The sequence below is a fragment of the Ictalurus furcatus genome, chromosome 15 (assembly GCF_023375685.1).
Source record: "Ictalurus furcatus strain D&B chromosome 15, Billie_1.0, whole genome shotgun sequence".
NCBI lineage: Eukaryota > Metazoa > Chordata > Actinopteri > Siluriformes > Ictaluridae > Ictalurus > Ictalurus furcatus.
The window spans coordinates 2,773,916-2,790,000 of NC_071269.1; the positions used below are offsets into that span (position 1 = coordinate 2,773,916).

Here is a 16,085-nt window from a genome sequence, read left to right on the forward strand (position 1 = left end):
TTGTTTCGTTTGTTTTTTCATCAAACTTACTGTGTGCTCATGGTTTTTAACTTATTTGTTCTTTTTTTAAAGACACTCTGGTGACTCGATCCAGTTCCAGAGCCAGCCTTCGACAAAACAGGGCAACTAAAAACAACAAGAGTCAACCGCACGCTATCCCAGATCCGTCGCAGGAGTATGAGCTGATGAGCAAACAGCCCGCTATACTCCTTCACTCACCGGGAGACGCCAGTGGCGACGGCGCAGCCGATCTTTCAGCCTCGCGACAGTCTCCCTGTGCTGATCTTGTGACCTGCAGTAGCAGCCTCTCACCACACGAGGCTGTCCAAACACAAAATGCCACTGATGATGAAAGTGAGGACAGACCTGTGCCAGTTAAAGCAGACAACGAGGGAGTGTCTGAAAAAGAGCCTTGTGAAGACAATGTTGACGTCGGCACAGTTCCGGCGGAGGGGCAACCAAAGCAGGCTGTGGTTGAGTACGAATACATGGACATAAGAAACGAATCGATATTAGAAAAAGCCCACACCAGCTCACACAAGCCCAGAGAAGAAGCCATTTACCAGAACGCTTGTGAGATATCTGCTCCGAATGGGAACAACAGAAGGAGCTGCAAGGCGGATGAGGACGAGGACGCGGCCATCGCTGAGCAGCCGGATGAATACGAGGACATGAATGCATGTGGGAAGGTTTGTACATCAGGTGTCCGGCTTGAGTACCAAAACTTTCCAGCCAAGGGGAGAATGGTGTCAGGTGAAGAGCCACACAGAGTTACAATGAGAGCCTTCAGAGGCGCATGTGCTGGTGTGGATGAAAAGAACAGCAGCACGTCTTTTGACAACCCGGACTACTGGCACAGCAGACTGTTCCACAAACCCGACGCTGTATGCACATAATAAAGCATCACTGCAGAAGTCCTGAACTGTGGCAGCTGGTTTGCTCAGCAGAGACCTGATCTTGAAAAGTGTGTATGCTGTTTTCCAAACCATACATCAGGATTTACACATTGGCATTGAAATGTACGTACTGTCTCACACATACTCTCGAGTGTAATCCCCTAATCAGAGGTAAAGTGATTAGGGGTCGGTGATTTTTTAATTCAGAACACTTTTTGCAATACCTGGGACAAAGTTCTCCTCACGTTCTGGCAGCTTCCAATAAAATATCTACTCAGTGGAAGGAAGAAAAAAAAAAACCTTCCAGTGTCTGTGAACATGGATCACGAACATCCAAGCCATCAGGACAGGAATGCTTGCCTGTCAATCATGTTGCCTGAAATTTACACTACCATTTACACCGTCTTGTGCTAGCGTTTTAGATTTTCTGGCTTCGATTATGCTAACCCCCACCCAGGTGTAATTCAAGTTATATGTGTGTGTTGTGGTGTATTGGTGATTCCCATTAGCAGATAAATGGGCCATGTTTTAAAATGTGAAATCATTTTAATCCATTTTTTTCTTCTGAAACATGACTCAGGCACTAAAGACTTCAAGGCTGGACTTTGGGATGACCAGTATGTAGTTACTTTTCCTCTGCCTGTGTGTGCAGAAGTCATTGCATTGATACTGATGTATTTCGCATAATATGACCAGATTATACAAATTTATACACCGCCAGTCAAAGGTTTTTGAACAAACGGGCTGTAATTTATTATTATTTATATATATATATATATATATATATATATATATATATATATATATATATATATATATTTTTTTTTTTTTTAATTTTACATTTTTATTACAGTTTACCCAGTCTTGGCAATTAATTCATTAAAATACCAACATTTTTGTATGTAAGGACATCTTCATTGTCCACTCTCAGAATTGAATGGAACTCTAAATCAGGACTTTATTAAAGGCTAGTGGACTTGTTTGGTGAAGCAGTTACTGTAAGCATACTGTTGTGTGCTAGAAATGCAGTGGTAATGGTAGGGGTAGGGGCAGTGGTAGCTCAGCGATGAAGACATTGCACTACTGATTGGAAGGTCATGAGTTCAAGCTGTTGGGCCCTTGAGCAAGGCCCTTAACTCTCAACTGCTCAGATCTATATGTGAGATTACCGTAAGTCGCTCTGGAGAAGGGCGTCTGCCAAAATGCCGAGAATGTAAATGCCTAATTAGAGTGATCCAGATTGGCCTTTTCCAGTTAGAGCTAGATTTCTTTCCCCAGTTAAATAAAGTCACACATTTCTACGGTTTAGTTGGATTTTCTGATTCTAGAGTATTTATCTCGACCCCGTTTCTTCCCAAGTTTTGCCAAAATGTTAATACAAGGTGTTGACTCTTGACTGGCAGTGTATACATGATATATATATATATATATATATATTAGTATGTGTATATAAAATACAAAAATATAACAATTTCTGATGATTTCACTAAGGATACTCACATAATCATGTGCTGATTAGCATTACATTAGAATTGTCCATGGGACATGACCCATACCATTATATAAATCTGAAACTACTCAATCATATACAGAATCATAACTTGTACATACACAATGTTTAAGGATGAAATCAATGCAAAGTTTTATACACAAGACCCCAGGTTTCCACGGGTTTGTCAAGCTATATGATTATCCAGCTAATACTGTAATTAGGCCAGCGTTTTGAGAATGAGAAGACAAAATGGTAGCAAGTGCGATGGCCAGTTAGCGGGAGACCTACTGCGTGTGTGTGTGTGTGTGTGTGTGTGTGTGTGTGTGTGTGTGTGTGCGTGTGTGTGCGCAGTTATGTAGTAAGCATGAAGTGTATCCCTTTGAAGTTTTATAAACTATGATGCTTATGTGTTTTATATGTACTGGAATGCCAAGTTTTGATAAAATTTGGAAGAATTTATATATTTGTGTTTGTTTTCCACACATGCTGTCAATCTATTAATAGAATTTTACAGTTTATGTTTATAAAGTGTAACGTTTTCATTTCTACACATTTTCCCTTTTGTGTCAGAAAAATAAAAGGGGACCTTAATGTGTATGCGTGTGGCCTGTACACCCAAATAAATACGATACTAATCTGACATCATGCATCGTTGTTCCTTTTCACAGGGCCACTCTAACACATTCAGGTTCTTGGTTTTTGAACCACTCCAGTGTAGCTTTGTCACTATGCTTATGGTTGTTGTCTTGTTGGGACGTGAATCTCTGAACCAGGCTCAAGTCTCTTGCTGACTGGACCAGGATTTTTTTCAAGGACTGCACCGGATTTGTCTCCATTCATCTTGTCTTAAACTCCTAACCAGCATCCCCATAACATGATGCTACAACCACCATGCTTCACAGTGGGGATGGAGTTCTCTGGGTTATGAGCAGTACTGCATTTCCACCAAATGCTGCACATTGTGCCAAGGCCAAAATGTTCAATTTCATGGAGTCTTGAAAAGGGTGGGGGCATGGTTTAGCGGGAGTCTGCAGTGAGAGTGTAGGAGGAATGAGCTAATTAATGTGGCACACTTAAACATCTATCTGTGATGGATGCATTCACAAGCCCTCCCTCTCTCTCTCTCTCTCTCTCTCTCTCTCTCTCTCTGAAAGACATGGACAGCATGAAAAGCTGAGAGCTGAAAAGCTTTCATGTTTCCTCCTTTTTACAACCATGCTGCAGCATGTGCACAAGAGCAAAAATAAATAAGCTCACAAACAAATTCACAGGTTCAAGGCTCATCAAGGTTCTTTACAAGTGTGCCCCTTGAAACTGCTGCACCCTACTTTGTGAGGTGTCCAGGCTATGATTGTCTGGTAAACATCATCTCATATCTAAGCTCTGGACTCTCCAGCTCCTTCAGCTATCCTTGGCCTCATCGTTGCTTCTCTGATTATTGCCCCCTTATGTGGTCACTGATTTTTGGTGGATGGCCTCCTCTAGGCAGAGTTACACCTGTGATTATTCTATTCTAGGATGTTCAAAGTGTATTTTTTTTTAATAACCAAACCTTGATTGATACCTGCCCAGAGAGTTCTCCTGGACTTGTTTGGATAGTCCTTGGTCATAATATGTTTAAATGTTTGTTTAAGGATGTTCTCTAAGAAACTCTGGGGCCTTTCAGGAGCAGGTGAATTTAAATTGAGATCATATGACACTTTAATTATAACTCAGTACAAAAAAATGATGTGACTTTTGGTGGCAACAGGTTGCAGCAGACCTCATTTAGGGGTTTCAGAGCAATGTGGGAAAATGCTGATGCAATCACATCTTCTACATTTTTTTATTTGCAAATAATTTTGCGAACTATATTAATTTTCACCCCCACTTTAGCCCATTATCATGGGCTATTTTTGTGTAGATTCATGACAAATAATCCCAATTATAGGCAAAGTTCAGTTTCAGGTTGTAACAATACAAAATGTGGAAAAGTTTAAAGTCCTCATAAAGGGTTCTGAAATGCACAGCATTATTCAATGTCTTGACGTAGGGTGCTTCTCGATACTCAAACTGATGCGTCCTCGTTTCCTCGTTTCTCCGTCCTCCAGCTCGTGACCCGGAAATCGATCGAAGTTAGACATCTTGAAGGACGTATCGATTCTCTAATTGCATCTCGAGGAGGTGAGGAAGCTTCCAGAGGCTCTACGAGTGAGGATACACAGGTGTATTCTATGTGGAAGTGTTTCTTGTCGAAAAACCTGACGCACGTATAAATTCCCCTCCTCCTTTACATCTACCACACTCTCAACAAAAAGTCCTTTGATGATGTGATGGAATTTAGTGTGAAATATAATTAAATAATAATATTATTACAATGAGTATTGTAATTAATTGATCCTTACATGTTTGGATATGCAAAGCTGCACAAAAGATGCGATAAATGATGTATTGTTGAATAACCCAGACATTTCACATACTCTCAGTGCATTTTGCTTTATTAAGAATGTTGTTATTAACCAAACTCCAACAACATAACGGCAGATCCCTGAAGCGCAGTGAGCACAGTCATCATTAATTGACGCTTGAGAGAGCGGGGATATTCCATTCCACTTGCTTCGGTTCCTCTCTCCTCACATCTCATCCTTGCATCCTTCCCTCACATCCTAAGGGAGCGAAGTTAAGATGCAAGGAAATGAAGCAAGGAAAGGAAATGAGGATCACCCCTCATTTCCACTGAAACAGGAAGTCAGGATGGGACATATTGAGTGGTCACGCCCCCTTTTTAAATAGCCAAAAGCGTTTAGCTTATCTTACAGCCCGGGTTAAGCCTTGACAGTGAGCACCATGAGTGCATTTGATTGGACAGAAGTGCAGAATGATGTCATCACAATTGCTGGTTCGTATTGGTGGTAGAGAGAGACCGTACATTTTGAATGTATATGTCTTCTAAATTAGATTAGAATTTTGCATTTATTTGCAAGTTTGAAATTGTTTTGGGGCATGAATTTTCTTGGGGGGGGGGCTTAAAGGGATGCACCCTACACAAGTGTACCTGTGTTCCCAGGCTCCTATGCTGCCCAGATTTATGTCACATAACGAACACATAGTGATTTAAAGCTGGAGTTGGGCTTCAGCATAAGTGCAAGCACGGACATGTTCATACTTAACATTTTTGTTCCTTTTACGACCATTTACTGTGTTTTATAAGCTACAGTATGGCATTTCTTCAGTTTAGTGTATACATTTCACTATTGTGGGTACACGGTGACTTAGTGGTTAGCACGTTCACCTCACACCTCCAGGGTTGGGGGTTTGATTCCCACCACGGCCCTCTAGGCCCTCTGGGTACTCCGGTTTCTTTCCCCAGTCCAAAGACACGTGTGGTAGGCTGATTGGCATGTCCAAAGTATCCGTAGTATGTGTATGTGAGTGTGCCCTGCAATGTATTGGCACCCCATTCAGGGTGTACCCTGCCTTGTGCCCGATGCTCCTTGGGATGAATATAGACTAACAGCTATTTTTAGATGAGGGTTCAGCATGTGTAACCTGTGTGTGTGTGTGTGTTCTGTTACATGAGCAACTTACTCTTTGCCACAAGCATTTCAGTGTACATGTGGCACACGGTGGCTTAGTGGTTAGCATGTTCGCCAGGGTCGGGGGTTCGATTCCCACCGTGGCCCTGTGTGTGCGGAGTTTGCATGTTCTCCCCGTGCTGCGGGGGTTTCCTCCGGGTACTCCGGTTTCCTCCCCCAGTCCAAAGACATGCTGACTGGCATGTCCAAAGTGTATGAATAAATGGCGTGTGAGTGTGTATGTGATTGTGCCCTGTGATGGATTGGCACCCTGTCCAGGGTGTACCCCGCCTTGTGCCCGATGCTCGCTGGGATAGGCTCCAGGTTCCCCGTGACCCTGAAAAGGATCAGCTGTAGAAGATGGATGGATGGATGGATTTCAGTGTACACATATGTTCGCATACGGTGATAAAGTGATAAATAAACCTGACTTGTGAAGCGAAAGCTGCTAGCCCTCAAGCAAAGCACACTGGAGAGGGTCACGTTTTGCTTTTTTTCTGTTCATTTTACATCGCTGACATTGCAGAATACACCTACATTTCATCTTTATTTGGAGACAAAGTTCTCTTTCAAAGCCATTGGAGATATGGCTTTTTATTTTATTTTGCACTCTAGTGTAAGTCGAGTAAAAGTAGTTAGCGACTTTTACGCGAAAAAGCTACCGGAAGGACTTTTACTTTGAAAACGTCCGTCGGCCATCTTGGACGTGTAGACGGAATCGAGCGTGGTTACAACTGAGGGGGGAAAAAAAAGTTCCTCGCCGTACATCTGTCGACTGAGAAGGAAAATGTCAGGAGACGACGACCAGCAAGAGCAGACCATCGCCGACGACCTGGTCGTCACTAAATACAAAATGGGCGCCGACATAGCGAACTGTAAGTGTGGCTAAACGCTTGAAATGAAGCTTGTCGGCGGAAACGCAAAGTCCCGGTGTAACTTAGCTTCCCGCCGCTTCTTCACAGTGTACCTGGGCTGAATCCCAAATGATTCACTAATCCCTTTACTAGTGTGCTACATAGGGTAAGACTTAACGGCGTCTTCACCCTATCACGCGGTCTATTTAGCGTCTAAAAAAAGTTCTTTTGTGATTATAAAATGTTTTTGCTAACACGCGTCCAGTCTGAGCAGCTGCTCCTGCTGCCATTAGAGATAGTCATCAGTCACAAATAAGGCTGTGAGCTAAATCTCAAATTCAGCCTATACTCTTTATTAAAGTGCACTACATAGGGTGCCACAACATGTAGCCTTGTGTATACAATACCGAGCTGGTTAAGTGTCTGAAAGTGTTCAATAGACCACAGAAACGTGTTAGAATTCACCGTAGGCCTGTATAACTGTCATTTTAATGTACTTCACTCACTTAAAGAGCTGCTGTGGGAAACTTTGGTACTTGTGTATGGGATCTCTGCCTTATGTCTCTCTCCATTAGCTTGACAGCTTCCATGTTGAGCACGTGCTCCGTTGTGTATCTTGTCCAGAGGCAGCTGGTGGACATGATCTCACAGGGCCGAGCTCCTTCTGTCAAAGATAACAAGACCTCAGGAGAAGGGTTTGTTTTTGGCACTGCGAAGATCGTTATGCAATTGAGAGGTGTCTTGAAAACGGGTAGGATCTGTGGGAATTGTTTTGTGGAACCAAGTGCAACAGCACCACCTGCGATCCAGAGCGTATGAAGAAGTGAAGCTGGGGCTGATTTCTTTCGAGCCCAGACTGTAGATTCACATCATAATGAACTCGGATTAGCTGTTTAGTCGGACGTCCTCCTCCTCGGCCCCCGAAATAATCCTTCGGAGGAGCAACTAGATCGAATAAGTACATCATTACAACTATTCTGTTGACCTTGTTCAGTTTTAGGAGGGAAGCCAGCGTGAACCCATTACGGACTTGAAACGCTTACGCTACATACACACACACACACACACACACACCTGTCGCTGTACCTACTGTAGGCGTCCCTACTATTAGTTGTTATAGTAACGTTAGGTCCACGAAGCAGTTCGGATCGTGCGCTCTACTGTTGGTAGTCGCTCCAAATTCGCATAAGGTTAAACTTTTCTCAGCTTTGTTGAGACGCTGGACACGCCCACATCTCGTCGCCAGTGGTCGCTCTCGCTCATGTTGCCAGCTGTGATGGAAAATGAATAGCCTGCGGTCACTTTGTCGCTGTATGTGTGAACGTAGCATTTGCGATTTGTCTGCCCGGGTGTGTGTGGAAGAGTTTAACAATGACATGGATGAGACCTCCTGATCTACTCAATCATAATATTTTCATTGTTGAGCGTTTAGCCCTTCCGTTTATCACAACCAGCCATCACTGATCTTATTACTTGTATGTCTTATATCACTCGGCTTACTGAATCTGGCCAAAACTGTTAGGGGATAAAAGACAACCGTAGTTTTTAACGTGATTAAATTGAAGTTTGTAGAAGCATCTCTATATCCGATGGCTGCTTGTTCAAAACAAAACAAAAAAAAACGCCATAGCCTTCCTTAATTATAATAGTCACCGCTTTGTGTGTGTACGTATGTGTTCTCTCCTCCAGTGGCTCTGCGTGCTGTCGTAGATGCGGCCAAGCCGGGTGTCTCTGTGCTCAGCTTGTGTGAGAAAGGAGACGCCTTCATCACTGCCGAGACGAGCAAGGTGTTTAAAAAGGAGAAGGAGATCAAGAAAGGTAAATGGTGCTCGTGCTCAGTCTGCCTATTCGGAAGTTTCACGGAGATTTGTTTAGAACGCTTTTAAAGGTGTGACGTTGTTGCGTGCCCAACAGGTATCGCCTTCCCCACCTGTGTGTCCGTCAACAACTGTGTGTGCCACTTCTCTCCTCTGAAGAGTGACCCTGACTACACACTGCAGGATGGTGACTTGGTTAAAATGTAACTTATCTATTACTTCAAGATGTTTTTAAATGATCTGGATAAACTAGAAAAAAATTCAATCATTTCTAGCCACGGGCCCGTTTATGTTACGTTTGCCTGCCATAAAGGGTGTGTCTTTCTTTTCCTTGTTTTCGCAGCGATCTCGGAGTTCACGTGGATGGCTTCATCTCTAACGTAGCTCACAGCCTGGTGGTTGGAGCGACCAAGGTCTCTCACGTCATTCCTGTTACTGCTGGCTGCTCGAATGCATTAATCGGTTTTATACAAACTTAAACAAGCACCTCATTTCGTTTAAACCCAAGTGACCGTTCTGTGCTTTTCTCTCAGGAAGCACCAGTGACTGGCCGGAAGGCGGATGTGATCAAAGCTGCCTACCTGTGTGCTGAAGCAGCTCTGCGGCTTGTTAAGCCTGGAAACCAGGTGAGTGGACTGACGGCATGGATCGGGGGTTGTCGTCTGGTGGACTGTCAGTGGATCGACCCAAGCACTCAAAACATACTGTACCAGAACCTAGTGCTATAAACTAGAAACCCGATACTGAACTATTTCAATAAGTTCACGGTGTATATCTTGGGCACAACGTGCCATGTTATTTGAGGAATCATTGGCATTAGGGCTCAGTCTGTGTCCAGTCTTCACATTAGGGCTCAGTCTGTGTCCAGTCTTCACATTAGGGCTCAGTCTGTGTCCAGTCTTCACATTAGGGCTCAGTCTGTGTCCAGTCTTCACATTAGGGCTCAGTCTGCGTCCAGTCTTCGCATTAGGGCTTAGCCTGTGTCCAGTCTTCGCATTAGGGCTCAGTCTGTGCCCAGTCTTCGCATTAGGGCTCAGTCTGTGTCCAGTCTTCACATTAGGGCTTAGTCTGTGCCCAGTCTTCACATTAGGGCTCAGTCTGTGTCCAGTCTTTGCATTAGGGCTTAGCCTGTGTCCAGTCTTCGCATTAGGGCTTAGTCTGTGTCCAGTCTTCGCATTAGGGCTCAGTCTGCGTCCAGTCTTCGCATTAGGGCTTAGTCTGTGTCCAGTCTTCACATTAGGGCTCAGTCTGTGTCCAGTCTTCACATTAGGGCTCAGTCTGTGTCCAGTCTTTGCATTAGGGCTTAGCCTGTGTCCAGTCTTCGCATTAGGGCTTAGTCTGTGTCCAGTCTTCACATTAGGGCTTAGTCTGTGTCCAGTCTTCACATTAGGGCTTAGTCTGTGTCCAGTCTTCACATTAGGGCTTAGTCTGTGTCCAGTCTTCACATTAGGGCTTAGTCTGTGTCCAGTCTTCACATTAGGGCTTAGTCTGTGTCCAGTCTTCACATTAGGGCTTAGTCTGTGTCCAGTCTTCACATTAGGGCTCAGTCTGTGTCCAGTCTTCACATTAGGGCTCAGTCTGTGTCCAGTCTCCACATTAGGGCTTAGTCTGTGTCCAGTCTTCACATTAGGGCTTAGTCTGTGTCCAGTCTTCACATTAGGGCTTAGTCTGTGTCTAGTCTTTGCATTAGGGTCCAGTTTTTTATCTCCAGTCTTGGTATTAGGGTCCAGTTTTTTGTCTCCAGTCTTAGTATTAAGGCTTAGTCTGTATCTAGTCTTGGCATTAGTGCCCAGTCTTTATCCAGTCTTTGCATTAGGATGCAGTTGTCTCCACTGTTGGCAATAGGGGTTAGTTTGTGTCCTGTCTTGGCATTAGAGTACAGTTTGTCTGCCATCTTGGCATTAGTGATCAGTCTGTGACCTGTTCAACAGCTGGGTGTCATTTTCAGTAACAACCAGCATTGACCTTTGGATTTGGATTTGGTCTACTTTTATTTCTGCCCTCTTTTCTCCTGTGCATTCCCTTCAGAAGTTCAATATATTCTTGCAACCGTTGTTCACCTGCTCAGTCACGCTAATGCGTTATATCTTGTCCGCCTGTTTCAGAACACTCAGGTCACCGAAGCCTGGAATAAGATCGCCGAGTCCTTCAAATGCACAGCCATAGAGGGTAAGATGCACGCCAGTGAGCTACACGCGTGTGCGTTATTGCGTGAAGGAAGAAACTCATTTAACAGCTGTGTGCTGTGTAGGGCTGCAACAAACGATTATTTTTGATAATCGATTAATCGACGATTATTTATATATATATTTTGATTAATCGGGGGGGAGCTAAACTTTTTTTTACAATTACATTTTGTTTATTATAAAAAAAATAAACCCCCAAATCAGAGTATTTCTGCGTGTACTTTTTAAAAAAAAAAAAAAATGCAAAAGGCACATCCAGTTTTATTAATATAATCTTTAATTTTTACATTTAAGCCTTAAATAAAACATTGGACATTTGTCCACAGTTTGTCCAGTTTTAAGCAGCAAAACTTTAAATAATATCCAAAATATAAATAATCAAAAACAAAGCCAAAAATTGAGTTTCAAAAATATATAGGATAGCATCTGTTACAATGGCTGCTTGTCGAGGAGTGCATGGGGGATTTCTCCTCTGACCAAATTCGCTCATGGAGAGCTGTTTCTTTCCGACATTAAAAAAACAAACAAAAAAACAGCAATTGAGCATGCAAGAAGCAATTTATATGTAAATTAATATTTTCATTGTTTATAATGATAATTGCGGATGACAAGTTGACAACCGTGATTAATATAAGAAATCTAAATAATATATAATCAATACAACATGTTTTAACCATTTTTTGTTTAAATTTCTTTTACACGGACCTGCTGTACTTCAGATGTGACAATATAACACTAAAAATATCTCAAATGTATCATTCATTCGTTTAATGTATATAACGTCGAGCCGCAGTAAATCGCGTTTGAAAACGCAGGAGCAATTATGCACTAATGCACAAATGCATGAGCATTCGATGAAAACCACTACCGTGACTAAAAAACCTTTTACTGCCGCTGTCATCAAGTGCCTTTAGATTTAGTGCCTGGCTTTGTCCACGGCGTTTTAATTGAACCCGTTTCTGTGCTAGCGCTATTTTAATCCATCGATATGCTGCGCAACCTGATGCTCCAGACAAAATACATCTAGTGTGACTGTCCCGAAGTTGGTAAACAAAGCTGTTTACACAATAGCATGGACGTAAACTAGACTATACCATTTTCACACGTTCATATAATGGTGATATACTCAGGTTTTTGCTTACCGTGCTGATGTTTCACCTTCGTCCGTGACACCAACGTTTTTCATGTGCTCGTGCATCACCGTGGTAGTCCCGTGCCACACAAGCTCAGCTTTGCATAGCATGCAAGTTACCATCGTCTTTGCTGCATTTATTGTAAAATACTCCCATGCCTTAGATGACTTGGGACACACTTTTTTTTTTGCCACCGGGTTGTGTGTTTTCTCTGCCATTTCGCACGTGTTTGCGCCTGAGTTTTCATGAAAGCGACGTCATACGTAAACGCCCCTCCGTGACGTCAGCAGACCAACTAATCGATAATGACATTCTATTGTTATTGATTTTATCGATTAGTTGTTGCAGCCCTGGTGCTGTGTTCTATTTCTCTTGGGTATTTATTTTATGGTCGTTTCTTTTATTAAGCATCGCTGTCCCTCGGTAAAGTTATCGTTATTATAACCAGTGCCCCTGTGTTGTCTGTAGGAATGCTGTCCCATCAGCTGAAGCAGCACATCATTGATGGAGAGAAGACCATCATTCAGAACCCTACAGACCAGCAGAGGTGAAGTGGTTTATGCTGCGCTTTGTGGGAATGTTTCTTCTTAAATCAGGAAAAAGGAACGTTGTGTGGTTGTTGAATACATTTAAGCAAAAAGTCTGGAAGGGTTTTTATTTTTAAAACTTCAAATCCTTACTCCCCGTGCAGGAAGGATCATGAGAAAGCTGAGTTCGAGGTGCATGAAGTGTTTGCCGTGGATGTGCTGATCAGCACAGGAGAGGGGAAGGTGAGCGGCAGTTCATCTCGCGGTCCAGCGTCTCTGTGACCCTTTTCTCCAGCCGTGTGATCGTAACACACAAACGCCCCTTCTCTTAATCTAGGCTAAAGACTCAGGACAGAGGACCACCGTTTACAAGCGAGACCCGAGCAAGCAGTACGGGTTGAAAATGAAGACCTCGAGGGCGTTTTTCAGCGAGGTGGAGAAACGCTACGACACCATGCCTTTCACTCTCAGGTGCGTTTATGCCTTTGAGGAATTTGAATACTTTTTGAACTCGCCCTATTGTTGCGAGATTACAGGTTCGGATGCCGGAAAGGCGCCGCATAATTATCCTTGCTATCCAGGCAACTATCCCATTCATGGGTGTCTCAGCTCGTGTACACAAATGGGTACAGTTGAAAAGATGCAGTGACTGTGTGTGTCTTGGAGGGGGGATAAAAGCACATATTAACACATACTAGTCAAACTGAGACCAGTTATCAAGCTAGAACACACACACTTTTGCCACATCTTGTCGTCTTCTCATAAATCACCCTTTGGGGTTGATTTGTCCTCTCCCTAACTCCCCTGTTTCTCTCTCTCTCTGTCTGTCTGTCTCAGGGCGTTCGAGGATGAGAGCAAGGCTCGGCTGGGTGTTGTGGAGTGTGCCAAACACGAGCTGCTGCAGCCTTTCACCGTCCTGCATGAGAAGGAAGGTGAGTGACACTGATCAGTTCTGTACTGTCATTCACATCCACATCCACCCCCCGTTGCATTATATATTTGACCCTCAGCGCAGAGAGATCTACCTTTACACGATATAACATACCATTAATATGACAATCATTTTTACTCTGATCGTTTCCTCACACCCGAGTCTCTTTTTTTTTTCTCCAGGCGAGCACGTGGCGCAGTTTAAATTCACCGTGATGCTGATGGCCAACGGACCCCTGAGAATCACCAACGGTCCCTTCGAGCCGGAGCTGTACAAGTCCGAGCACGAGGTGCAGGATCCTGAGCTCAAGGTAAGCTTGGGTGGGGAAAAAAAAAAAGAGTTGGAGTATGGCCCGTCCTCTTTTGGTGTCATGCAACACTCTGCATTTTAGGTTGATCGATTGCCTATTCTCCCTCTTTCTGCAGGCTCTGTTGCAAAGCTCAGTCAGCCGGAAGGCCCAAAAGAAGAAGAAAAAGAAGGTTGGTTCTTTCCGCTGCTTGGAAACATGCACAAGTTGAACTCGAGTTTCCTACGTCAGAGTTTTAGTCTGTGCTAAATGACGTGTTGATGGAATAAGCCCAGTTCACGCTCTACCAACGCCGACAGTCATGGAATTGTTGGTCGTGGAATGTCTGAGCAGGGTTGTATGGTTTTATCCAACAAACTCTGACGCAATCTGACCTGGGCATGAGCTGTTGCCATGACGATGAGGCAAGCGTCCTTGAATTCTCCGTAGAAACGAAAGCCCGTGCGCTAGGTGCCGCGGCAGATGATTCTCGACAAATCGTAAAGATGGGGATCGATTATGTGTCTGTGTTTATTAAATAAAATAGTTTATTTGGACCCCTGGTAGGGATCATCTCCTCTTTGTGTTTTGGTTTTAATCGGAATCATCCGCTAACCGTTTTTTTTTTCTTTCCCCCCTGCTTCACGAAGTAAGAAGTTAAATCGCAACAAATGTTTCTAACTTAATCAGATGAATGTTTTGGATTATAGTGTAGTATTATTAAGTGTAATCATCCTTTTTCTTTCTTTCTTTCTTTCTTTCTTTGCTCATATCCTTGTTTTATCTCAGGCCTCTAAGACAGCAGAGAACGCCACTGGACAACCGATGGAGGTGGAGACGGAGACTGCCAAGTAGAAAAAGCTTCCTCTGCCCCCTACTGCCAATAATACTGACCGACGGAGAATAGAAGAGTCCCAACATGCCCCACTGAGACGCCTCCAGCCTTTAGCCTTCGATCAGCCTGTAACTCTGTATGACAGCTATGAAGTCCACACATCAGTTTTGAGTTCCCACAGCTCGTGTAGTCTGGTGACGATAACAAAACTGGCTTCTCTACAGGAGGTTACAGATGGGGGAAGTGCTACACACCAACTGACTGCCTTTATTTACAGGGCCGCATGTTAAGTGGGGTTGCCCCTCTTATTATAATAATAATAATAATAATGATGATCAATATTTTTCTTATTAAACTGTCATTGTAAAACCAATCTCGGAAAATAAAAGCAAAGTGGCGGCACCAGCGAAGTATCATTACTCCAGTGTGCCGATTATTCTTTTAAATTCTCAAGACTCATGTTTGAAAGCGTTAGCCTTTGTGATGAGTGACTGATCTATTGAGAGAGCCATTGTAGATCGTATGTAGACGTGTAGCTGCTCAAACATGGATATGATCTCTGTTTCAGCAACGACGGAAGTGTTATGAGCTGGAATGTGGTGATGTCTGGTGTTAGAACTATAACACGACTGACTTTATTTTGTATTTTTCCTAGATATAGAAATCTAGAAAGCTGTTGTCATTTTTTAAAATTTTTTTTTTTACAGCTGAACTGTGTGTCTGACCCTAAGAGCTAAACAAGCCTGCCATTCTTTTATAACTTCCAAAAGAATAAATGACCTTGGCCAAATATAGTAACCGTAGTCTGATTTCTAAATGCCCTGTACTTTTTATCTTCCTGCAATTCTGCAACTGCCCATGAGCTTATTCATGTAGCAAAAGAATCTTGGGCTTTATCTTTTACATATTTTTGCTATTGTACATATAACACTGAATAATTTGAATAATAACTGTGCTAGTACAGTAGCTGAAATATAAAACATAAATCCACATAAGTTGTGCATTTTTAAATGTAATCATTTTCATGCATTATTTTTTAAAAACCTGACATGACTAGTTTATAGAACAGCATGTTGACTTTTTCCTTGTTGGATTTTTTTCATTTCATTACATGGGCTACGATGTTAGCATGACTTTTGCTACGCAATATCCGAGAGTCCTGTAGTGTTTGTTACAGTCGACAATAAATCCCTGATCACATTCATTGAAATTTTAAATGTGTTAATACTTTTGATCTCAGATCTTTTTGAAAAAAATTCTCCGTGAATATTAACATGCATTTATTTGATATTTTATGAGCTTAAAAAAAATAGAACAAATAGTGGCAAGTGAATTAGATTACTGTATAAATAACTGAAAGAAAAAAAAAAAAGTCATCAGACACCCTTCCAGTTCAACTCGTTAGGCCTTACTTAATTAACTCAACAGGCAGGTCAGGCATGGATATTATGAATAACAATTTTAGATCAACGTAAACTGTTCGGATATTCCAAGCCTGGTGTTAACCTTTACCAATTATAAGCTCCTCTATGCAGCTGACTGAGCACAGGAAGGCTATAAAAATATACCAAAGC

General features: G+C 42.7%; 2 protein-coding genes across 2 annotated transcripts in view; both read left to right on the plus strand.

The window, feature by feature from the left end:
- erbb3b (erb-b2 receptor tyrosine kinase 3b) overlaps window positions 1–1,654 on the plus strand; it is a 37,892-nt gene extending 36,238 nt beyond the window's left edge. The window contains exon 28 of the mRNA XM_053643210.1: window positions 73–1,654. Coding sequence (XP_053499185.1) covers window positions 73–896 — 824 coding nt within the window. The 3' untranslated portion in view covers window positions 897–1,654. The remainder of the gene's footprint in view (window positions 1–72) is intronic.
- A 4,981-nt stretch (window positions 1,655–6,635) lies between these two features.
- Window positions 6,636–15,183, plus strand: pa2g4b (proliferation-associated 2G4, b). The gene is made up of 13 exons (XM_053643947.1): window positions 6,636–6,817; window positions 8,486–8,614; window positions 8,711–8,816; window positions 8,957–9,026; window positions 9,147–9,239; window positions 10,719–10,782; window positions 12,401–12,479; window positions 12,624–12,702; window positions 12,797–12,930; window positions 13,297–13,391; window positions 13,573–13,700; window positions 13,816–13,869; window positions 14,466–15,183. The coding sequence occupies exons 1-13, from the start codon at window positions 6,730–6,732 to the stop codon at window positions 14,529–14,531; spliced, it is 1,185 nt and encodes a 394-aa protein (XP_053499922.1). The 5' UTR covers window positions 6,636–6,729; the 3' UTR covers window positions 14,532–15,183.
- The last annotated feature ends 902 nt before the right edge of the window (window positions 15,184–16,085 follow it).

Coding starts and splice junctions, on each gene's coding strand:
- pa2g4b (XM_053643947.1), top strand. CDS start 6,730: ATGTCAGGAGACGACGACCAGCAAGAGCAGACCATCGCCGACGACCTG. Junction 8,817..8,956: donor GATGGTGACTTGGTTAAAAT/GTAACTTATCTA, acceptor TTGTTTTCGCAG/CGATCTCGGAGTTCACGTGG. Junction 10,783..12,400: donor CAAATGCACAGCCATAGAGG/GTAAGATGCACG, acceptor TGTTGTCTGTAG/GAATGCTGTCCCATCAGCTG.